This window comes from Myotis davidii, unplaced genomic scaffold, assembly GCF_000327345.1.
Source record: "Myotis davidii unplaced genomic scaffold, ASM32734v1 scaffold803, whole genome shotgun sequence".
In the NCBI taxonomy this organism is placed as follows: domain Eukaryota; kingdom Metazoa; phylum Chordata; class Mammalia; order Chiroptera; family Vespertilionidae; genus Myotis; species Myotis davidii.
In genome coordinates, this window is record NW_006295567.1 from 2,772,429 (window position 1) to 2,793,085 (window position 20,657).

The window sequence follows — 20,657 nt, forward strand, 5'->3', positions numbered from 1 at the left end:
GCGGGGGTACCCACTGGGGTGCCTGGTCAGTCTCGGTGAGGGACAGAGGGCTGTTTTCAAGCTGGCGGGTGACTGAAGCTCCCAACCGCTCCTTTTTTTCTTTTTACTTTGGACCAGCTTTAGCTCTGAGGTTTGGCTCCAGCTCTTAGGCCTCCGATGCTGAAAGTAGGTTTCTGGCCTTTGCTTACAATGTTGCGATCCTGCTGGCTGAAGCCCGGAGGACTAAAGCAGGTTTCTGGGGTTTTGTTTAGCTTCTATATTTGTAACATAGTTGCTTAGAGTTGCAGCTCAGAGGCCGGCAGCGGCAGGGGGGGAACATTGGAGGCCTCCGTCACGGAACCAAGCAAGCCTCATGTTCGCTTTAAGCTGCCTGGCTGGCAGTTAATTTGCATATCACCCTGATTAGCCAATGGGAAGGGTAGAGGTTGTACACTAATTACCATGTTCCTCTTTTATTAGATAGGATTATTGTATTATTTTCTATATGAATAACTGTAAACCTACTTTTGACCCACCATGTATGTCTTTTGCCAAATTGGGAAAGTTTTCAGTCATTAATTCTTTGAATATTTTTTCAGCTCCTCATTCTTTCTCTTCTTCTGAGGATACAGTAGTATTTGTCTCACAAGTCCATGAGGCTCTGTTTTTTCTTTTTTTTCTTCCCTCAGTCTGTTTTCTCTCTGCTGTTCAGATTAAGTAAAATCTGTTGGTCAGAATTCAACTTTCTGATTCTATCCTCTGTCATTTCTACTGTGCTATTGAGCCCATCCAGTAAGCTTTTATTTCAGTTATTATATTTTTCAGCTTTATAGTTTACAATTTTTAAAAAGAAATTGGTGTCTTTTTTTCAGGTATATTTTTTAATTGAGGAAGGGTGGAGAGAGATAGAAACATCAATAATGAGAATCAGTGATTGGCTGCCTCCTGTACAATCCTCATTGGGGATTAAACTTGAAACCCACCCCCCAAAAAAAGAAATAAAAAACTGTATCAGTTTTAACACAATAATTTCCTTCAATTAAAAAAGTTATGTCATTTAAAAATTTTACCAAAACTAAATAAATCAATAAAAACCCCGTTGAATATATTTGTCTTAATTTCCAAGACCCTTTTACTAGGAAAAAATGAGTTTAAGACTTTTCTTTTTGTCCTCATGTCCTATGTCTCAAAGGACACTATGAATTCCTGTTCTTGGGTTCCCAGGTCAATTTGTATCATACATCTTTCTATTTTATTTACATCTAGGTGATTTTTCTTACTAATAGGCGTAACTAAGGTCATGTGCTCAACTGTATTGTTCTATTATTACCTTTAGAAATAAGACAATAACAAAATAAATGTCTTTTTTCTGATTTATCAACATATGAGGTAAAAATCAGGTTTTTCACTCATAAGAAATTCCTGAAGATAAATGTTAATACTTATTAAAATGCTCTAATACCACTTTTCTTTAACTTACCCTCAAAGTATGGTTCTCTTGTGCTAATAATAGCCTTAGTTCTTCATGTAGTGTTACAACTTCCAGAAATTGTCCCCATAAAGCCATTAGAAGTGAGCAAAGCTGTGCAAAATTCATATTTATATGTTCTGCCAGTTCATCAGGGTTTTCTATTTTCTGAAATGATAAGAAAAAAAACACACCTTAACTGCTCTGAGACTTACTATAACACATCTAAAAATAATACATTATTGAGAATATTAATGCAAAGACACATTTTTAGTTTTAAAAAGAAATGTGTGTGTGTGTGTAGAAAGAAAACTGACCTATGGCTTTTTTCTATTTGATAATTACTATAGCAATTTTCAACAACTTAACAAATATTTTAATATCTGAGGTATCTTATAACTGCAATAATGTCAAATAGAGTACAAAATTATAAATCAGGATTCTATACAGCATGATAAACTTCAAATACTAAAAACTTGGAATTTTAAATACAATGTATAAATGATACTGAAAGTTATAAAACTTTTGAAAGATAATGAAATCTTAAAATAGATTTTCTTCTCCAACCAGTCAATGTAAAAAACTTAAAAAGATCTGTAACTTCTCATAAAGAACTAAGGGACTATCTAAAGTACTGCTTTTGCACCACTCCTATGTTTCCTATATTCCATTTTGCTTATGATAATTCTTTTACAGAGTTGTCAAACACTTAGTTCTTCCTCTTTATATTACTCATCTACTGTTTATTGAGTACATTTTAAATGTTAGGGCTTAACATTCTACAGATACAAAGATTAATATGAGAAGCTCAGTCTAGTGAGGAAAGAAAGGTAAGTAAACAATTCTGCTATTATGAGTGTTCTAATAGTGATATTAAGTTATTCCATTTACCAATGTACTTAAATATTCACCTAAACTGATGATAAAAGTTAAGAGTTCTAAGCTATACTGTGAAACTATATTATACAGAATCTTATAAAAAGCATTTGGTTTTCTTGAATGACAAAATAAGGATTTCTGAATAAAGAATTAAAAAAAAACACTATAAACCAAGAATGACTGCTTTTCTTTTGGACAAGCATTTTTATTATGAGGACAGGTTTTTCTTTATTTCCAAGGCAGTAGCCAGTTTTCGGGAAGATAATTACTTGCTGCAAAAATTTTGTCTTCAATTACTAGTAATACTAGGACATCTACTCTAAATATATAGATAGATGCTGATTTCATTTCCCTATCATAAAGAAGGCAGAAGTAGTATATCGAATTTGAAGTTGAAAGTCACTTTCATGGTACCATCTATATACTACGGACAGCTAAATTTATATCTCTGAATCACATCTCTGTTGACCTATATCTAGTGGATGACTGTACTTGGACACGAAAATAAAGTTGCTCAAGTTCAATTTGTGCCAAATTATACTAATTATATCTCCACTCTCCCTTTCTAAAAGAAAACCAAAAGACAAATAAACCAAACCTTGCAAATGTTGCTTACCACACAGCATACTCTTAATTTCAGTATTTTTTTTTACTTTTCTTTTTTAAGTAAAAGTTTGCAATTCAGCAGACTTTTCCTCACCCACCCAAACCAAGCTTCCACTTATCTACCTTAACTCAGAGAACACATAAGACAAAAATTCAGCAAAATTAGTAATAAGGAAAGAGATAGTCTTTTATTCTCTTCTGTGACTTTGGTTTTTACATAGTAGTCAGTCAATAAGTATTTACTGAATGAATAAAGAATTGCAGGTTTCAGATAAGGAAAAAGCTCCCAGAATTTATGGATAAACTCAGAAAATGTTGACTGATTCCAGAATTCTGAAATGAGAGCTAACAGAGTGAACACATGGTAAATATTGATTCAGCAACATATAATAAACATTCAGATATGTTTTTTCCCCCCGAGAATGATTAATAAATGTTTATTGATTTGAGAGAGAGAGAGAAAGATTGATGTGAGAAAGAAACATCAATCAGTAGCCTTCCATACCCAACTGGGGATTGAACCTGCAATCTGTCCTGACTGGAAATCAAACTTACAACCTGTTTGGTCCAACAAATATAAACACCTGGCCAGGGAGAAGCTGAAAAATTTTTGACGTCTCTCTTAAGAACACACAAAAGATGAGAATATACTGTAAAGAAAGCTGAAACTTGTAGCATTGTTCCAACAACAGTTTAAACAAAGTTTAGAAAAAGAAGACTTAGATAAGCATTTGACAGTAATAGTACTGTGTAAGGCAAGCAATACTGTACTTAATATAATCTACAAACAAGCAGAATAATTCTTCTGGCCTTACCATAGGCTGAATAAAGTACATGGCGCCCGCCCCCCACCCCCGCTTGCCCTCCACCCCCCTTTTTGTCCTACACCCCCTTTCTTCCCCTTTTCTGAAAGGAGGGTTATCTACATACCTTATAATTATTAACTTTATTTCTCAGGGATCATGGCACCACAGTTCTGAGAGAGGACTTTAGTATGTTCATTATTGGGAAAGCATCCCTTAAAGTATAAGTAAGTTATACTTCTTCTGGTTTATATAAATCTTTATAACAAGTCTTAAAATGTAAATAACAGAATACTTTTATGTTAAAAAGAAAATTAGAATTAAGTTTGAGAAGATCTTTTATATTTATTAATGTAGGGATAAGATCTTACATTTGTATCATATTTTTTATAACAGCATTCATTATCTTATCTTACATGGAATATACATTACTTAATAGCATGCAATGAGTTCGTTTGATTACAAAGATGTTTTTATGCCATTTGCACTGAATATCACAATATGAGCATTTTCCCACATAATGAAACATTTGTTGAAAGTACCATTTTTAAAGTTGTGCAAAAATTTGACCTGTCGAAATAAAACAGATTTTCATTTCTGAATAGTATCATTTTATAAAAATATGCAAGTTTAAGTGATGCTTTAAAAATTTGCCCAGCCCTAGCCAGCTTGGCTCAGTGGATAAAGCGTCAGCCTTCGGACTGAAGGTTCCCGGGTTCGATTCCGGCCAAGGGCACATGCCTGGGTTGCAGGCTCAATCCCCAGTAGGGGGCTTGCAGGAGGCAGCCGATCAATGATTCTCTCTCATCTTTGATGTTTCTATCTCTCTCTCCTTCTCCCTTCCTCTCTGAAACCAATAAAGAAATATATTAAAAAAAATAAAAAAACCAAAAAAAAAAATTTGCCCAGAAATTCTTTGAGTAAACTAATTGAAGAAAAAGCACACTTTTGATCAGTTGTCTTTGCTATTTCACTTATATGCAGAATAACACACATTGTAAAGATAATTTTACCTTCATGCTCAAGTCAAATGTCTTTTGACTGTGCTTCTGCCATGATCAACAATTTTATCTTTGCATTTTAGGAAAGATAATTAATTACTAAGTTTTCTTAGACACAATTTTTATAATAGAAAACACAATCCAATCAAATAACTTGATCATATGAATTTTAAACATCCAAGTACCTTAACTTCTTCACATAGATCAGTAAGTCGAGCTTCCACATCCATATCCTCTGAAAGGATTAAAGAGCAATTAGAGAAAGTATTTCAATGTTATATCTGAAAACTATTTTTGAAATTATATAAATTAAATTACCTTTTAAAAACTAGGTTAAGAAATGTTTTGACGATATTTAATGAATTAAATGTCAACATAATGTATATTCATAAATACATTAATCATGTAGGTAATGTGATAATCATTAAATTCTATGCTCTATTAAATGGAGTACTTCGGTTCCCATAAGAGGCTAACACAGTCAAGGAAATACTGCCTACATACCTAAAGTAAGATGCACTGCTGCATCACAAAAAAGACAAAACATGTAATTAGGTTTTATTGTATTTCACATATTGTAAATTCCACTAAAGATTAGTAGTCTGTCTTTTATGTGTACATGCCTTGCTTTTTACAAAAGCTATTCCTAAAAATTCCAAGTAAAATTAATTTTTATGAACCCCAAAATATTTAAAACATACCCGGAGTATATGCTTTTTAATGAAAATGAATGACAAAATCCTCTTCAATAAAAAGTTTCTAATTTGATTTAATATTCACTTTTCTATAAGTCTAACAGTGAGACAAAGTTTTTCCATACAATCCTAATTTATTTAATGTATGCTATAACCATCTATAAAAAGGATGTACACATTAATTTGCAATTAAAATGGTAATATTTACAAGGGCATATAGAAACTAACAAAATAGATTTATTATACATTTTTTATTTTTCCAGATAAAAATTTCCCTAGGTCTGACATTCTATATTTAGATATATTTCATTTTTATTCAGAAATCAAACCAAAATGAATTATCCTAAATGAACTATAATAGCATAGTCGCGATCACACAAAATTTCATAATCTTGTTGCAGAAGAGAGTTTAATTGATCCTTCTCAAAGGCAAGAATACTTTCTTTGAAATCCTGAATTCACTCATCAACTTACTATCTCATAAGACATACTGAACGTTCACTACTTGATAAAAAGAATGATAAACATTGAATTTGATAAAAATAAGCAGGTACAATTATATAGTAAATACAACCAAACTATGATGTGAACAATAGATACTCTACTGGTAACTGAAACTACTAGAACACATATTTTGTAATTGACAAAATATATAAATAAAATTATATTTAGTTATTAAAATATACCAAGAAATAGATCACAAATTTGGTCAGCCCACTGATAACTAAAGATATCTGATATGATTTCACAAATCATTTCATTGTCAAATAAATCTATTAAGTTTTCCAAGATTAAAAAGAAACCAGCAGCAGACCCTGTATTAAAATCATAACTTTCATATGCCAAGATCTTTTTTCACATTACTCATGATCTTTTCCTGTGATAGAAAAAGTTAGTTTTAGTAGTTACATGCTACTTCAATGTAACCAACATCTTAAAGAATGTTTAAAAGCAAAACTTAACCTCAAAATCTTTGAATTCAAATGATTTAAAAACCATTTAGGAGTGTTACCTGAGTTTAAAATTCTACTTTAATTAATTTTTCTTCTTAACATTATATATATATACACACACACTAGTATATACAATTTTATAGAATTCTACAAATGTGATCATTATCTTACATAAGATAATTTATTTTAGCTCCTCCTGCTAATTCTAGGTTAGAGCCTTGAACATACTCTTCCATATTTTTCAAACATACATACATATACATATATGAGTTTTGGAGTTGCTGTTTTACAAAATGGGATATTTTACACACTTTCTGCAATTTGCCTTTTTTTCTCAGCACTACTCCATGAAAATCTGGAGCCCTAAAGCATTTTCTAAAATGGATGTATAATATTCCTTGGTGTGAGTACTTCATAATTTATTCTATATTCCACTCTGCCAGATGATGAACATTTATCTTTACTTTCAGTGTTTTAACACTAAGAATATAGCAATAAACATGCTGGTACATATATCTTTACATACTAGTACTCTTATTTCTGTTATATAGGTTAACAACAGTGGGATTATTAGGTCAAAGGGTAAAATCTAATTTTCTAAATCCATCCATTCATTCATCTATTCTGTTATTCAGCAGATACTTTAACATAGCACAGAAAATGCCAATATAATGCTAGCATTTATGAATCGAAGATATCTTAATAGAAGTATTAATAAAAGTATTAATAAAAATCATAACTTAATTCATTACACTTTAGTTTTAAATCTTTTCCCACCCAACTAAAAACTGCGCCCTTTTTTATATAGGCCTTATTACATAAGGAGCATTCTGTAAAATTATTTAAAATGTAAATTGATAGGCTTACAATAGTTTAAATGAGACTTATATATATTTTTTCTAGCTTACTTATTCTTTTTTTAAGATTTTTATTAAACTTGTTTGGGAAGAAGTATATTTTTATTGCTAGAAAGAACACTAACCCATTTCAACCAATCAAAGCGTAATATGCTAATGATATGCTAAGGCTGCTCAATCACTCGCTATGACGTGCACTGACCACCAGGGGGCAGATGCTCCGGGTGGTAGGTTAGCTTGCCGCTGGGGTTCGGCTGATCAGGACTGAGCAAGATGGGCCGGACATGCCCTGGAGCCCTCCTGCAGTCCCTCCCTGGCTGGCCAACCTCCCATGTCTCTCCCCTGTCCCAATCGTGCACCGGTGGGGTCCCTCAGCCTGGCCTGTGCTCTCTTGCAATCCAGGACCCCTTGGGGGATGTCGGAGAGCTGGTTTCAGCCCAATCCCGCAGGCCAAGCTGAGGGACCCCACTGGTGCATGAATTTGTGCACTGGGCCTCTAGTGAGAATATAAAATTGTATTCCAAAGTAGTGATCATAATAAATCTTCAACCTTTGTTTTTTTTTTCTTCCTGATAAGAAGATCATTTTCTCTCTTAAGTTTTAGTGAAAACTAACCCAACTTAAGTATTTCTGAGCTAGTTTTCATCTGAGGAACGTTAAGAAAGATTTTGGCTCCTTAATTTCCTTTTGTTCATAATCCTAAAAACTAGGAAACACTGTAATTTTATTTTATTTTTTATTTCTGTAGCCTTTCATAACTTTTTAAAAATGTAATTGTGATGGTCTATCCAACTCAATGTAAAAACTTTCAATATTCTTTAAAAAAAGATAGTAAATTAAATTCTAGTCAATAACCAACATCTAAAATATATAGAAAAATACATCAATAACATAAGGAGATTAAAATATTTCCTTTACAGCATGTAACATATCTAGATGGTCCTGACTGATACTACTTAGCTTTTTAAATTTAGAATAAAAAAATAAATGCAAATTGATGCAAAAAGCAAAACCAGATAATGAAGATGTTTCTCTTCTTTATTTCTGTAATGCATGAAGTTAACTTCAGTTTTTAAACCACATTTCATTCTCATCAGTCGTACCCAAAGATAAATTGAAGACAATATAATTAAACCAACAAATTCTGGCAATAAATATGGTTTCCAAAAAGTGCTGTTTGTGGGAATTCTAAAAGTATATGGCAAGAGCCAAAGGAATCTTTGCATTTACCATTTCTAGTTTTAAATAAAAACTTCAACATTACAAGTTAAGAAATTAACCAAAGCTTATCTACAAATCAAATTCTAAAAGTTCTTAATGGTGGTAGAAACATACTATAAAAAATAAATACATATTTATAAAATTTGACACTAATTTAAAGCAAAATTTAATACTAATTAAGAGGGTTATTTACTTAACCTATTTATAAACATACCTAGACAGGTGTCTTTCTGGGTTCGTGGCTGTTTTCTTCTGAGAAGGCGCTCATAAAGGACCTGCATGTTGGCCTTGGCTAGTTATAAGGATTGCACACAGCACTAGTTACCATACTCCTTTTACAACAAAATTTATTAGAATTTCCAAAGTTGTTATTAATAGACTTAGCATTGGTCTGATAATGCAGTTAGATTAGAATTCTGAAGCAGAATCTTTGAGTTAGTTAATTAGTTTATTAGAATTACAAATGATGTACATTCAAGTTTATATTATTTTATTCTTTTCTATTTAAATGTATGCACCACTCAACATTTCATAATCAATATTTTCATGTTTTAATTTCTTAGACTCAGAATTTTAGAAATGGCAGTGATCTCAGAGATCAGCTAACTCAAACCTTTGCTTTTACAAGTGTAGATACTGGAGCCCAGAAAACACTTGTCAAAGCCTAGATTCCAGAACTTGTGACTCCCATTTTCAGTAAGAGCTCCTGGCACCAAACCAATATTTAACTATATGCCGTGAAAAAAAATGTACATCATTTATCTAGGAGAAAATAAAAAGGCAAAAGCAGAAAGGAATTCAAGGCATATTTTAAAAGGCAAAGCAGAGTTTAGATACATTTTTCAAAGCACGGTGGAGTTTAAGACTTTTAAATATATTTATTTGAAAACTCAAGAAAAATGCTAAATAGTAGAAGGAAATAAAATAAATCCTTTAATCAAGAACTACTTTAAGTCCACTTATTAAAACTGGTGAATATGATGATGTTTAGTCAAAAGTGTTTTAAGGATGTATTATCTATTGCCTATAATTTAATTTTGGTATAATAAAAAAATAAACAATGTTAATATTACTACTGCATAGCTAAGAATATGCAGTAGTTTATTTTAGCAAGTTGATAGTTTTTTAGAGATTCACCTAGAAGAAGCATTCAAGAATAAACTAATAAACTAAGTCAAAATAAATAGAAAAGAAAATATAAATAGTAATGAAAAGTTTAAGAATAATACAAAGTGTTACCACATAAATATTTATTGAAGATGAGTCTTGATTTTAAAAATCCTTAGAAAACGCCGAAACCGGTTTGGCTCAGTGGATAGAGCGTCAGCCTGCGGACTGAAAGGTCCCAGGTTCGATTCCGGTCAAGGGCATGTACCTGGCTTGCGGGCACATCTCTAGTAGGAGATGTGCAGGAGGCAGCTGATCGATGTTTCTCTCTCATCGATGTTTCTAACTTTCTATCTCTCTCCATTCCTCTCTGTAAAAAATCAATAAAATATATTTAAAAAAAAAAAATCCTTAGAAAACTGCTATAAGCTATGTATTGATGCCTATATACTCTTTAAGTAACAACAAAAACTGTATTATGCTGTTTTATTCATTCATTCATTCAACAAATATACTTGAGTAAATAGATGAATAAGGTAGTAATAATTTTATCCTATTACTATTATATACTTATTAAAATTAAAGTCTGGGTTTGCTTTAGAATTTTACTTTTTGATAAAATATATTAAGCATATAATTTGGAATAAAGTTGAAATTAAATATAAGGGCTCTTTTAATTATGAAATTTTCAACATTGCATCTAGAAGCCCAAAGTAACATATAGGACAAAAAAAAAAAGCAATACCTACCTGAAAGAAACTTAAAAGCCTTATAAATACATGATCACACTGAAGTTAGAGTAATTTATTATTAGCAATAAAGTGCTAAAACTGTCTAATGCATTTGAAATAAATTTTTGCCTTTGAAAAGATATGTTTGATTTCTTTTACATCACTTTCTTTTAGAGGAATACTTTTTAAGTTAAAATGTGGTTCATGTGTTTTTTCATTTACAAATATAAATCTACTTGAAAATTAAATGCTCATAGACATGAGAGAGAGATATACACATATAGGCCCATCTCGTATATGACTCTCTACATTAAAAACACAAGAAGCCCTGTCTTGCGGGTAAGCTTCTCTCATTCATCCCTATACTGAACTGATTCCTTATTAAGGGAAGGGGAGAAGTCAAAGCTCTTTAAAGACAGAGACCCTATTTTTTTCTCAATCACCTGACATATTAGGTACTCATAAAAAGCCCAAGGGAAGTATACCATTAAGAAATCTTACTCCTAGAGCTGCTTTACACCTCTATCTTTTGGATGTCCGCATCTTTCCTGTCAGACTCATGCACCATATCTGGTTCCCTTTAATTTTCCCTACCCCTTTAGAATAGAATTCGCTTTGTATATATAGTCTCAAAGCTAGTAAAAAAAATGGCTCCAAACATGTACTCTTCAGCACTACAAGCTAAAGCCTCCATAAATTCTACATCAAAACTATTAACAAATTTTCTTATAGAAATATCATTACACATGGCTTCTAAGTGTCACGCCATTACTTTTTATAACACTATTTTTCAGGTATGTGGTACTGTCCATTAATATTGTGGTTTAATAATTTCGTGGTCTGGTCATTAAATTAACCAAAATTTATTATATAATTCTCCTAAGAAAATATATCCGAGTTCCAAAGAACCAAGTTAAAAAATATATGCACCATAATTTTTATTGAGGATAAGTGAGAGCCTAAAATCATCTATTCTACAAACAATCCTTTCATTTTAAAAAGTTTGTATTTTAAGGAGTAGTCTCTTATAGGATTTTCCTAAGGGAAATAGAAGGATTCAAAGTATAGGAAATAATAGTAAGGAAAAAGAAAATTTCAGAGGATAGTAATCAAAAGGCTTCCACACTTCCATTGTTATCTTTAGGAAGAACACATGAGCAAAAAAGAACAAACACACATTCCTATTGGTTGTGTTTCTGTGTACACATTGGGATTTTTGCATCAAATACCCTAAACAGACTACTGATACCTGCTTCTCGTTAAGTTAAAAAAGTTTGAACTGAACTAATGGAATTAATCAAACCCTCTGGAGTAGTTGCTGATAGGTAATGGCACAATATCCAGCATTTTCTCACAGCTGAATTTAAATAAGGTACAAATTATTATACTTTCTTATAATTCTTTTGCATTCCCAAATAGGCAATTATAAAAATAGGCTAATTAGTCTCAAACCCAAGAATTATTTTCAATAACAGTGACTATTTTTGAGTGCATCAATATGTTAAAAGACAGATTCTTGAGTAACAAAATAAACAAAGAACACTGAATAATTTAAGATTTAAAAAGTAATTCCTGATTTATTCAAATGTAAAGTAAAAATAATTTACTCGGGTCCTAGCTGGTTTGGCTCAGTGTAGTATTGGCCTGTGGACCGAAAGGTCCCGGGTTAGATTCTGGTCAAGGGCACATGCCCGGGTTTGTGGGCTCAATCCCCAGTAGGGGGCGTGCAGGAGGCAGCTGAACAATGATTCTGTCTTGTCACTGATGTTTATCTCTCTGTTTCCCTTCCTCTCTGAAATCAATAAAAAATATATATATATTAAAAATAATTTACTCAGAAGAGATCACTAAAATGTGCTTTTATGGTGCTATAAGCTGACATTTTAAAATTAAAAATTATAAAAACACTATCATTGAAAGTCTAAAAACTTATTTTTGCTAATCCCAATAATTTGTCTTAATTATATATGTACAATGATTTTGCAAACTACAAATGACATACACATTAAGGTAATATGATTTTTTAAAATTTATTTTATTGAGAGAGGGAGAGAGAGAGAGAGAGAGAGAGATATCAGTGATGAGAGAGAATCATTGATCGGCAGCCTCCTGTACACCCCCTATTAAGGATTGAGCCTGCAACCTGGGCATGTGCCTTGAGCGGGAATTCAAACGTGACCTCCTGGTTCATGGGTAGATGCTCAACCACTGGGCCACACCAGCCAGGCAAGGCAATATGACTTTTTTTTTTTTATCATCTACTGTAACATATATGCAAATATTATTGTTGGATTAAAACTAAAGTTTAATTATTTTCTGAAATGAAATGAAAGAAATAAGATCTGAGGTCACTTAAAACCAAATGTACATAAAAATGTCCCAAGTACCTATCCTCTTTTTCAATTTTTAAATATTTGGAAGTATAAATTTAATTTATGTTCCCATGATTCTATAATTACATTTGCTTTCCAGTATACTTTCTGATTATAGTTGTAGTAATATATGAACATATGCTTTTATAAAAAAATCTATCAAAAGACTCATTTCAAACTTAGCATCAAGAAGTTAGTTCTCAATATCATAAATTGCAGAAAATAATTACCAAAGGTGGAAAAAGATGGAACTGAGAGAGAAGGAAAAGTGAAGCACTTAACATTATAGTTTTAGTATAGAAAAACTATGTCAAAGCTGATAACTAGTAACATGAAAATGAAGAAAATTACTTGAACTATAGGATAAGTCTGACTACTTTAACATACCTAGTTCTAGTTTCTGACAAGAGGGAATCTCTTCTGTTACCGTGATGAAGTAGCTGTGCAATCCCTTGAAGGCTAGCAGCAAAGTGGCACAAAGTGTATAATGAAAATGATAAGCATGATGTAGAAAGGAATCTGCAATAATGAAGCTGCAACCCTAAATAAAGAATAGATTTGGGATATAGAGTGTTAGTAACCAAATATGTAAAAATGTTACACTTGAAACTTAAGAGAAATGAAATAAAAACCTTAAGCATTTACTAATTACAGTTATTCTAAAACATAAGAAATATGGCAATATTTTAGGGAGTTGTTCTTAATACGAGCAATTTAAACATGAAATGCAACTCTAGCAATTTCAGCAACAGATTTTTAAAACAAGCAGATTATGAGTTTTTCAAAAATTTGAGGTTCAAATTACAGTTGGACTGAGGGACAGACACTCTGCTTTTATAGTATAACTAGTGTCCCCGTGCACAGATTCCTGCACATTGAAAGGAAATTAATTAGAAAAAATATTTTAATATTGCTATTCGCCCTTTCTCTATAATAGAAGTGTCAACCAAATTCATGATCGACAATGACAGATCGAAACACACACGTGTGATTGGTGCCGAGAGCTTTATATGTATCGTGCATGCATGAGTCAACTTAGCCTTGTATATGTATAGAATAAACTTGCTTACTTAGACCTGCTTTCTGATTTAGCTAAACTTTTTCCAGCCCAGTGAAGCACCCCAACTTCTCTTTCAGGTAATTGTCAGCAACACAGCAGTAACCACCATTTCTTACTTCTTTTCAGTTGGGTCAAGTTTCTAAACCTTCTAAATCTCCGTTTTCCGGCTAATGAAAAGAAAATAGGATTCTACTGAGTCTCCTATCTACCTATTCCAGGAGTTCTGTGAGGACCAAATGAGATGAGGCATGGGAAAACGCTTCATAGACATTTGGTTAAAGTGTGAAACATTTGCACCTGGCTATGAAGCAAGTCGTGTTCCTGGGCTGAAGAAGCTCCGAGGAGACTAGCTGCTAGGGAGAGGAAGCTGGGAGTTGCTATGTGACGTCATTACATGCAGCCCACAGCGACCGTTTTGGGCTGGGCTGTGGGCCTCATTTTGCACCCTGGGGTCTTGGCAGCAGTGGCTGCAATTTGGTGGGGTGTTGTTCCGGGGTGGTGGCAGTGCCTGTGTCCCACTTGGGGGAGCCGAGTGTTGGTTTGTCGGTGCCAGGTCCGTGGTGCCATTTATTTTTAAATGGCCAGTGCGTGTCATGGCAGCTCCTGCATTGAGCATCTGCCCCCTGGTGGTCAGTGCGCATTATAGCTACCGGTCAGACCAACAATTAGCCTTTTATATATATAGATTCCCTTCTCCTTTCAGAGGAGTAATGGCTATACTTGTACTACTGCATGTTGAGTCTAACTATGAAAAATGTTCTTTACAGGCACGTTTAGAATGATTCTACCAGTTCTGTTAAGAGAGCAAGAGGTGCCAGTAAAAAGTTTAAAAAGGCAAAAATCTCTAACCATTAAATTTGGTAAAATCTTGGGAAGTATCAAGTTAAAATTTCAAAATAAACAACTGGAACCAACCAATTTGTTAGGGTCACATTTAATTAGGTCTATTAAGTTGTTGAACTCAAAACATTAATGTAAAAGAAATATTACATTCACAGATAAAACATTAAAGAAACATCTCATTTGAAATAAGAAGGAAGAAAGGATCTATAAACATATCAGTTCTTACATCTGGTGATAGCTGTTTTGTGTAGTTAATACCAAAGACCACACTTTCAAGAGTTGGAATCACAGAATCTCTGTTTTGTGCTGGTGCATTTCTATTTAACCAAGTAGTCTTCACAGGGCGAGGAAAGCTGGAGGAGTAAGTACATTATGGTCACAAAAGTCTACCTGAGTGATAAGTTAAATATTTAAAAAGAAAAATCTTACAGGAATAGAATAAAAAGCAAGGGTTTTGCAAGTTTATGATTTCTTTTTTTTAAAACATTTTATTGATTTTTTACAGGGAGAATGAGAGAGGGATAGAGAGTTAGAAACATCGATGAGAGAGAAACATCGATCAGCTGCCTCCTATACACCTCCTACTGGGAATGTGCCTGCAACTAAGGTACATGCCCTTGACTGGAATCGAACCTGGGACCTTTTAGTCCGCAGGCTGACGCTCTATCCACTGAGCCAAACCGGTTAGGGAGCAAATTTATGATTTCTAAAGTATTCCAAAGTAATTTTTCCTTTAGTAATTTGAATGATTATGAAAAGACACAATCCTATATAATAGAGGTAATATGCAAATTGACCATCACACCCTCGCACAAGATGGACACCACCATGTGGCCACAAGATGGCCGGCAGGGGAGGGCAGATGTGGGCGATCAGGCCAGCAGGGAGGGTAGTTGGGGGCAACTTGGCCTACTGGGGAGGGAGGGCAGTTGGGGGTGACCAGGCCTGCAGGGGAGGGAGGGCAGTTGGGGGCAACTGGGCCTGCAGGGAAGGGCAGTTAGGGGCAACCAGGCCGGCAGGGGAAGGCAGTTAGGGGCAACCAGGCTTGCAGGGGAGGTTAGTTAGGGGTGACCAGGCTGGCAGGTGAAGGCACTTGGGGGAAAAATCAGGCTGGCAGGGGAGGGCAGTTGGGGGCGATTGCAGAAGCGGTTAGGGGCAATCAGGCAGGCAGGCAGGCAAGCAGTTGGGAGCCAGCAGTCCCGGATTGTGAATGGGATGTCCGGCAGTCGGACATCCCTTGAGGGGTCCCAGATTGGAGAGGGTGCAAACGCCCCCTACCCCCAGTGCACAAATTGTGTGCACCGGGCCTCTAGTGAATATATATTTTTAAAAACTAAGATTAGATGTTTGAGATTACTTCTTTATAACTGGGCCTCAGGGAACCTCAAAGGATCCTAAAGACAAAACAGTCGGATCCAGAGTAGCTAAATGACAAATGAGGGCCAAGCTTTAATTTGGAAATACTAATCTTTCAGAACTGGTTACCAACTTTATAAAGTTAACACTTAATCAAATAAGGATACTACACAGAGAAGTAGAGAGTAGGGAAATTACTAAATTTATTTGTTGCCTCTATTTCTAAAAAAAAGATATTTTCTTTCTCTTCACTAAAAGGCCATGAACTCTATTAAGATTTTCTTTATATGTGCTTCAGGGCACCATCTCAACCATATATTATATGAACCACTGTTGTTAGTATTAACATTACATTTCATATAAAATTCTACAGAAAGTTTAAAAATCATACACAATATTATTTGAGATAAAGTCCTATCTAATCATACATAGGCCAAAGCATTTGGACTATTTAGCAGTGTGAAAAAAGAGAAAAGACAGGAAAGTATGTCAGTTTTGCCATAAGCAGAGAATAGCCTTCATCTGCAAAATCAAAATCCCCAGTAAAAAAGGGAGCAAGTCAATGGTAAATTCCACTTGCTCCGATGCATTTTTGAGAATTGAGTTATAAAAGTTGTACTTAAAAGAATCTATAATAATAAAAGTATAATATACTAATTAGACCAGATGAAGCCAGGGCTGCAAGGGAAGCCCGGGTCCTGGGTGCCAGAGGGAAGCCAGTGCCGGCAGGAAGGCCTACTCTTGCACAAATTTTGTGCATCTGGCCTCTAGTTCATATATAACAATCAGGTTATGTAAAAAACAAGCAAAGAAAGAAATCCTAATCCCACTTAATTTTACATAACTGATTCAATGGCTATAGTTGGGTTGATCATAGAAATTGTTTTAAAGAAAAGGGTAATAATATAAATTAAATTTTTTTCATTTTGTTTCAATAATAAAAAATTCACCTATAATAAAACTTCAGGAAAAACTTGTCGAAGCATAAATAATGAGGAATGTTACCCTTAACATGACCCCTCTACCAGCACACCACCAGCAAAAAGCTTTCCCTTACCCTCTCCTTGCTTCCCTTCTCCAGCCTCTCATGCACAGGCAAAGAAAGGCAGGGAAAGATGTTGATTCTTTCAGGGCAAAATTCTAGCAGCAAGAGAGGGGATATCAGGGCCCATGGCAGCTAGGTAAAGAACAGAACCTCAGATGTTGTAGGCCCCTCATTTTCTTTCCCAGTCACTAACCAGAGCCAACACTTAATCCTCTTGGCTTCTGATTCTGAGTCAAAAATGTCTTCTCCTTCCAGCAAACAGTCTCTAGGAGATGAGCTGTCCCTTTCTCCTACTAGTCTGTGGCAAAAACTGCTGCATTACAAGAGGAAGCACACATTTAACTCACTAGTATTAGTATGAATATTGCTACTCTATGTATTCAGGACCTTAGAAAGCAACATTAATAACCTGAGCTAACCTCTATGAACTATATATTTTTCAGAAGAGAAACTAAGCCGGTGCTATAAAGAAAAAGGAATGGTAGATTTAGTTTAGTTAGGGATTCTTATTGAAAATACAAAAATAAGAGATTTAGAAAACTACAGGAATGTTTTTCATAAACAAACTTTTATCATTAAAACCTAATATGCAATTCATATAAAAGTTATATTCATATATAACTTTGAAATAAGTTATATATGAATATGAGTATTACATACTACTTATTTCAAAGTTATATTTCAAAAACCACTTTCTTGTCAGAAAGTTTCATTCAGTTATCATATTATTACATATTAATTAAACCTAAATCTAAAAAATTTTGAGGAAGTTTATGTTAAAATAACATACAATAGCAACATGGTTCTATTTACAGAAGTTAAAAGCAATCGAGAACGAACACTCAAAGGCCTAAGAGGAAAGACAAAGATGGCCAAACATTAGTTACTTATTAGAGAACTAGATCTTACTAGAGAATAAAGAAGGCAAAGCAAATTAAATAGAACTCTTCCTGGCTCTCTGCTCTAAAAGAGATTATGGGAAAACACAATGGAAGAGGTTCTCACAGTTTTTAAAACAATGTAAAGATATGCCACAGGAGGCTCTTACTTGTGGGCAATATATTAAATTGTGGTGGTCTTGCCCTGGCTGGTTTGGCTCGGTGGATAGAGCGTTGGCCTGCGGACTGAAGGGTCCCAGATTCGATTCCAGTCAAGGGCATGTACCTTGGTTGTGGGCACATCCCCAGTAGGGGGTGTACAGGAGGCAACTGATCGATGTTTCTCTCTCACTGATGTTTCTAACTCTCTGTATCTCTCTCCCTTCCTCTCTGTAAAAAATCAATAAAATATGTTTAAAAATAAATAAATAAATAAATTGTGGTGGTCTTCTGCAAATTCTGCAGACAATTCTACAAAATTACCTACTCCGTGTTCTGATAAATTAGTCTAATATCATAACCTTTAAGCATCATCCCTAATATCAGTTGTTTGAATCAGATTTGTGTCAGAAATTATAAAGTAGACAATTAAAAATCCAATCAATGTGGAGTCTTTTCATATATTACTGATTTGAAAAGTGTCCATGAATTGCCATACCATAAGGATAATGTTTTATTGTAAAAACGAGAGCTTGAATTGTATTCTTACATTAATAAAAGAGATTGTATCTCCCCAGGGTAGTGGACAAAAAAAAATAATTTCTCCAATGCATTTATTATGATCCAGAATTTTATGCACTTTTAAGCTAAAGTGATATACATAAAATAATTTTAAAAGACTTAGTCAAAATGTATTAAAATTGACTAATGACTTAGGAAACAAGAATTATTCTATAGTATAGATTTAAGAAGATAAAATTAGTCCATCCAGACAAGAGACAAACAAAAATCTAAGAAAAAATGAATATACTTTTCCAGAGGGTGAATAATTACAGTGTAGCACTGCATAAAAACATAAATTCAGAATAAACAATATTGTATGGTTATTTCCAGACTGCATCATTTTTCTTGGTCAGTATATCTGATAATGATTGCTGCATATTTCTGTAACAATAAAGTTATCAATCAAATGTTCCCATGCTCTTCAATTTTATTAATTTGATATTTTAGTATAAAATGAAAGTATTTACTAAATAACTATGAATTAGAAATTCCTTAGTTCTTCAGTTATCTTTATCAAAGTATCTGTTTTCAATATAAAAATAAAATATATTACATTAATAAAAACCAGGGTATTGGGTTAAATTTACCTTATTAGTGGCTGGTGTAGTGCAACCAAAGATGCATGGACTGTAACAGACACAACAGAAAGGTGGAAATAATCAAACATAACATTAACATGATGATGAAGACCTCTATAGATGTTAAAGTGCAGCTTCAATGTTCGGCTACTTATTAGTTGCAAGGCATTCAGATCATCTGCCCTAGAAAAAGCAACATATGTGCATATAAGTATAGAATATTTCCTAAAGACTAATATTCTGCAAAGCTGTTTACTATTCAAACATTTAGTTACTTAATTAGTTTTTAAAAACTGATAATGTAAATAATTTTTAAAGTATCATGTTTGAATTAGACAGCAATATATGTCTTGTCTGATTTCACTACCTGAAGCTCATGGCACAAAGGAGTAGGCCTAACCACTGGGGAAAGGCTGAATTCTAAGAAGTAAATGAGGACTCCAATATTAACAGGTAATAGTCAGAATAACTGTGGATTTTCAATTGTTTTGTTTGCCTACTTACGAATAATCTCCATCTGTAAAGTGTAGGTCCAAGGATAACAGAAAACCCATTTCCTCAAGAGTTTCTTCAATCTGAAGAAAAATTATAATACAAAATACTTTTAAAATATTATAAAAGTTATAAATATGCCTTGAGGCTTTACAAAAAATAGTTATGTAAATATATATAAAGAGATATGTACCTTTCTTTCATCCAACAACATTTTAACTTTGAAGATCATAACATCATTTAAAACAACCTCCTCATTTTTATATAGAATTTGAAATGTTTTACTGCAAATCAGAGAATCATGAACTGAAGCTGGAAAGGCTAAAGACATACCTAAAATAAATAAGATACATAATTGACAGTTAAAGGACAAAATATACTAAAAGTAAATTAAAACTTTTACTTTAAAACACCGTTAGCTTGATTATATTACACCAATGTCAATATCATTTTATTTAGCAATATTAAAACATTTCTGATAATTTATTCATTTATATGATAAAAAATGATAAGTACATTATAACCATTATTTAGTTATACAATTATCTTCATCAAGGAAGGTAATATGGAAATCACAAAGTAGATTTTTTAAAAGTAAAAAATTGGTATGTATACCACAGAAGCAAGCAAATTAGCTTTTCAAGAATTTGGTTTGCTTTTGTCCTGGTTGCTAGAAAGTAACCTCTAAACCTTGGAATAAAGAATCTAGCTGGGGGAGAAACCAAGATGGCGGCATAGGTAAACACTGGAGATTGCTGCCTTGCACAACCACTTCAAAAATACAACTAAAAGACGGAACGGACATCATCCAGAACCACAGGAAGGCTGGCTGAGTGGAATTCTACAACTAGAAGGAAAGAGAAAAGCACACTGAGACTCAGAGGTGCAGTGCGGAAGTAAAATACAGAGGTACAGAGGCGCACGCGGAGCGGGCTGGCGGCCGAGGGCATGGTTGTCGTTTTCAATCAGGAGGGAGTCTCAGGCTCTGAGCTCCAGTTCCGAGTGAGTCT

General features: G+C 33.6%; 1 protein-coding gene across 13 annotated transcripts in view; it reads right to left on the reverse strand.

Annotated features, from left to right (window-relative positions):
• Positions 1-20,657, reverse strand: part of FAM135A (family with sequence similarity 135 member A) — an 85,590-nt gene that overhangs the window by 40,225 nt on the left and 24,708 nt on the right. For 6 of the 13 annotated variants that reach the window (XM_015568191.1, XM_006770335.2, XM_015568189.1 and 3 more), the window contains exons 4-12: positions 19,841-19,980; positions 19,660-19,730; positions 19,165-19,338; positions 17,170-17,289; positions 14,802-14,928; positions 13,060-13,213; positions 8,677-8,754; positions 4,922-4,971; positions 1,460-1,615 (exon numbers count right to left, since the gene is read on the reverse strand). In XM_015568191.1, the coding sequence (XP_015423677.1) occupies positions 1,460-1,615; positions 4,922-4,971; positions 8,677-8,754; positions 13,060-13,213; positions 14,802-14,928; positions 17,170-17,289; positions 19,165-19,338; positions 19,660-19,730; positions 19,841-19,980 (1,070 nt within the window). Of the gene's footprint in view, positions 1-1,459; positions 1,616-4,921; positions 4,972-5,240; positions 5,435-8,676; positions 8,755-13,059; positions 13,214-14,801; positions 14,929-17,169; positions 17,290-19,164; positions 19,339-19,659; positions 19,731-19,840; positions 19,981-20,657 lie in introns of those variants that run through there. The other 7 variants (XM_006770336.2, XM_006770333.2, XM_006770337.2 and 4 more) reach the window with 5 other exon arrangements.